Here is a 4,254-nt window from a genome sequence, read left to right on the forward strand (position 1 = left end):
CTTTTGCTTTGCCTCGCCTTATCAGATGATGCGTAATATATAACAAGATAGGCAGTGTGACAAATTGACAATTAAAAAATGAAAAATTGTTGCAGTCCTATTGAAATAGGAATGTGATTGTGTAAATCGTTGTAGATATGAGAATATATCTTATATTCTTATTAGTAGTTGATTAGCTATGCCGCACCCTCTCTCTATATGGTCTCTATAATTATTCAGTAAATTATGTGTACAACAAAAATAATAATAATAAATAATATTTTCCACGAAATGATGCAAATGAGGAAGCAAACCAATCAAGTCAAAGTAACATTTCTATTTCTTCACCAAACTAAAAGGACAATACTTTCATACCACCACTCACTTGTTCTCTCAACTTGTCAATCCGCGCCTAATTCTTTTCGTTCTAACTTCAACCTAAGAGAGATTTTTAAGCGTTCAAAATACAAGTATATACGCTATGTGTTATTAATTAAGTAGAAAGATAATTTTAAAAAAAAAATTTCTTCCCTTGTATAATATTTATGACGTACCATTTCATGTTCTTAGCATATACTAAAAAATCTCTCCAACCTTAGCCCCGACGGACCCCTCTCCCCATTTTATCTTCAGATTTTATGTTTTTCTTTTTGGTCACAAAACTTACCCTGTCACAATCCGGGCACAAAACTACTAATTACAATCTAACGATATTTTTCTTCACTTATTGATGAGAGTTGAGCACAATACTACTCACTGCAATCTAGCAATATTTTTCTTCATTTATGATTTTGTTGTACTTTTATGCAGAAACGGAAGCGAATTATAACAAAGTACCAAATATCAACGTTGTAGACAAAAGCTAAAACAAATAATCTCAAACTAACACGAGATTTACGTGGTTCGGCGTAAAGCCTATGTCCAAGAGTGAAGCATTGCGAGGAATTTCACTAAACAAACGGAGATTACAAAAGAGTGTTTAAACTCTCACAACCCAAATCCTACAAATTACAAACCCTAAAGCAAATGAATAGAGAACTCAAACAAACGGAGAAGATTCTCCCAAATTGCTCTCTAACTCACAAATTGACTCTCACCAAATTGCTACACGAATGAGCCACACGAAATACACTAACCCTAAGGTCCTATTTATAGTGCATATGACTAAGGTTACATTAAGAATCATAATAGGGAGTAAATCCAAATGCAAATTAAATAGGTAATTAACGAAATCTCTCCACCAAGGAAACCAACTCAAAAGTCAAAATCCAAACCCAAATAGGACACCAAAACCAAATAGGTAACACAAACCTAATTTTTTGCATCATCCTAATTTTGAGACGTAAAACCCAACAATCTCCACCTCGGCGAGAAATTAGCAAACTTCCAAATCAAATACAAACTTCAATTTTGGGATACCAAAATACAAACGCAAACGTGCACCAAATTCTTTCAAAACCGTTCTCCACCTAGACTCAAAAAAAAAAAAAAAAAAAAAAAACAAATCCATTAGTCTTCACACTTGAAATTTCCTCTAACGCCTTCTCCAACAAATTCCATTACGGAAACTAATAAATATGAAACAAAATCCAAGCAAAAGCTTGAACATACAAACAAAACGTGCGAATTGCACTCCACCCAAAGAGCTTGAGTACCAAGCTCCACCTCCTCACATAACCTTTAGAGGAGTTCAGAACAATGATTTTTTCCAATGTTTGCCTCAACACTAGCAAAAGACTTATCAAAGGCCTTCTTTTTGCCCTTGAGTTTAGGGCAATCTACTTCCCAATGACCCTCCTTATAACCATAGCTACACGTGTTCTTTTCAAGTTGGCCCCTTTCCTTATTCCTTCCGTGAACTACGAAAGCTCCATCTTGTGTGTCAGACACTTTATTATTTAGCTCTTTAGAATTCAAAGCGGCTTTAACATCTTCCAAACTAAGACTTCCTCTACCATAATTTGGTCGTCCACACTTTTCAAACCAATAAGAAGTTTATTGAATTCATCAACATGCCTATGAATTGACGTACCTTCATCCATATGAAGAGTATGCAAACTTTTCTTCAAATACAACCGTTTAGCAAGAGATTTAGTCATATACACACTCTCCAATTTGAGCCACAATTCCGATGCAAATTTGACGTTACCAACTTCATGCAAGACTTCATTAGATAAAGTCAGCATAATTGCTCCAAGTGCCCGCTCCATAACGTCTTCATTTTCCTCATCAGTCCATGAATTCGGCAAAGCCTTCACACCCTTTAGCATTTTCAAAAGCCCTTGTTGAACTAACAAAGCACACATCTTCAATTACCAAATACCGAAGTCATTGCCGTCGAACTTTTCAATATCAACTTTCACCGATGACATAGAAGGCTTCATGGTCACTGCCAAGCAAAGCCCAAGTCGAAACCCGGCTCTGATACCACTTGTTGTACTTTTATGCACAAACGGAAGCGAATTATAACGAAGTACCAAATATCAAAGTCGTAGGCAAAAGCTAAAACAAAAAATCTCAAACTAACACGAGATTTACGTGGTTCGGCGTAAAGCCTACGTCCACGAGCGAAGCACTGCGAGGAATTTCACTAAACAAACGGAGATTAAAAAAGATGTTTAAACTCTCACAACCTAAATCCCACAAATTACAAACTCTAAAGCAAATGAGTAGAGAACTCAAACAAACGGAGAAGATTCTCCCAAATTGCTCTCTAACTAACAAATTGACTCTCACCAAATTGCCACACGAATGAGCCACACGAAATACACTAACCCTAAGGTCCTATTTATAGTGCATAGGATCCTAATAGGGAGTAAATCTAAATCCTAATTAAATAGGTAATTAACAAAATCTCTCCATCAAAGAAACCAACTCAGAAGTCAAAATCCAAATCTAAATAGAACACCAAAATCATAGGTAACATATAACCTAAGTTTTTACATCATCATAATTTTGAACAGTAAAACCTAACATATTTATCAGTGAGATTTCTTAAATTCAAAATTGCAAGAAACACACGGTTAACTTTTCCATTTGGTAAAGAAAAACTTTAATAATGTTTGGGCGAGGGACTAATCAAATAATAAAATATGAATTAGAGAGGATTAGCGTGCCCCCTGTGAACATTGCAAAAGTTGGCGAGAGAGAAAAATCCGTAAACTGCTACTCAGAATGTGTCATCTGTAAATCTCGTTCAAATACTTTTAAAATGCCCATGAAAGACATTACTAATCCATTTAATTTACATTTTAAGCTCCATCACTTACTAATTGAACTCAATTTCTTTGAATTTGGAAGTCTCCATCCAAACATATAATCTGAGAAAATTGACAGTACTAGACATCTAACGGCTCTCATCATGATCATCATCTTCGTAGATAGCCTCCGTTTCCATTAGCAAGCCTTTGGATTTTGAGCTCCCCATCGCCGTTGATCTCTTACTCTGTAAACGGTTCTCCCCGCCCAGTCTCCGTCGCTTCAACATTCTTAACGAACCGAACGCCTTCATCTCATCACATCCCAAGCCAGAACCCTCATCCGCTTTCTCTCGCATTCGCTTCGACACTGAAAATTCCTCCTCCTCCTCTTCTTCACTGCTCGAACAACTTGCCGTCCGCGGAGGATCCGCCTCAGAATACGAACAACACGACAATGGAACCACCTGGTTCTCATCCTCATCACTCTCGTCACAATCATCACCGTCATCCTCCTCCTCCTCACCATCAACGCCCTCACTCTCTGCTTCGCTTTCTTGAACCTCCGCGCGTCCCTCGAAATTGCTACCGGGGCGTTCAACGCAAATCTGGCAGACCGAGACGGTGGGCGTGACCTTGGGACCCGACCCTGTCCACGGCGTCGGCGACTGGCATCCGCGGCAAAGGAGGCTCCTCGGGTGCTTCGCCACTAGAAAGTTAGCTCTGTGAACCTTCCCGTCGCAGTCCCAGCACAACCTCGCCTGGTCCGGCTCGCAGTGAACCCGCGCCCGGACTCCGCAAAGCTGGCAGTCTCTCATTTTCCTCCTGCACCCTCTGTCTCAGCACACCAGTATATGTGCGCATCGCGCACTCGCAGCCTTTAATATCAAAAACGAAAGTAGTCCGGGGGCATTTTCGTCAATACATGATTTAATATCTTCAACACTTCCTTCGAAGTTGTTAAGGTGTTCTCTCCTGCGCTGAGGTCCACCTTAACGCACATGATCACGTGACATTTCCATTCTCTCCGCGTGGCGGGGAATCGGTGGATATTGAGTTGGAATTGTATGGGCGCGTT

The 4,254-nt window shown here is 39.3% G+C and overlaps 1 protein-coding gene across 1 annotated transcript; it reads right to left on the bottom strand.

Annotated features, from left to right (window-relative positions):
• Positions 1-1,659: 1,659 nt before the first annotated feature.
• LOC103965962 lies at positions 1,660-3,994 on the bottom strand. The gene is made up of 3 exons (XM_009379066.2): positions 3,331-3,994; positions 2,133-2,269; positions 1,660-1,953 (listed from the first exon to the last, which is right to left on the bottom strand). The coding sequence occupies exons 1-3, from the start codon at positions 3,992-3,994 to the stop codon at positions 1,660-1,662; spliced, it is 1,095 nt and encodes a 364-aa protein (XP_009377341.2).
• Between the last annotated feature and the right edge of the window lie 260 nt (positions 3,995-4,254).

Source organism: the organism of the source record quoted next, unplaced genomic scaffold (genome assembly GCF_019419815.1).
Source record: "Pyrus x bretschneideri cultivar Hongxiangsu unplaced genomic scaffold, Pyrus_bretschneideri_v1 Contig23, whole genome shotgun sequence".
Taxonomy (NCBI): domain Eukaryota; kingdom Viridiplantae; phylum Streptophyta; class Magnoliopsida; order Rosales; family Rosaceae; genus Pyrus; species Pyrus x bretschneideri.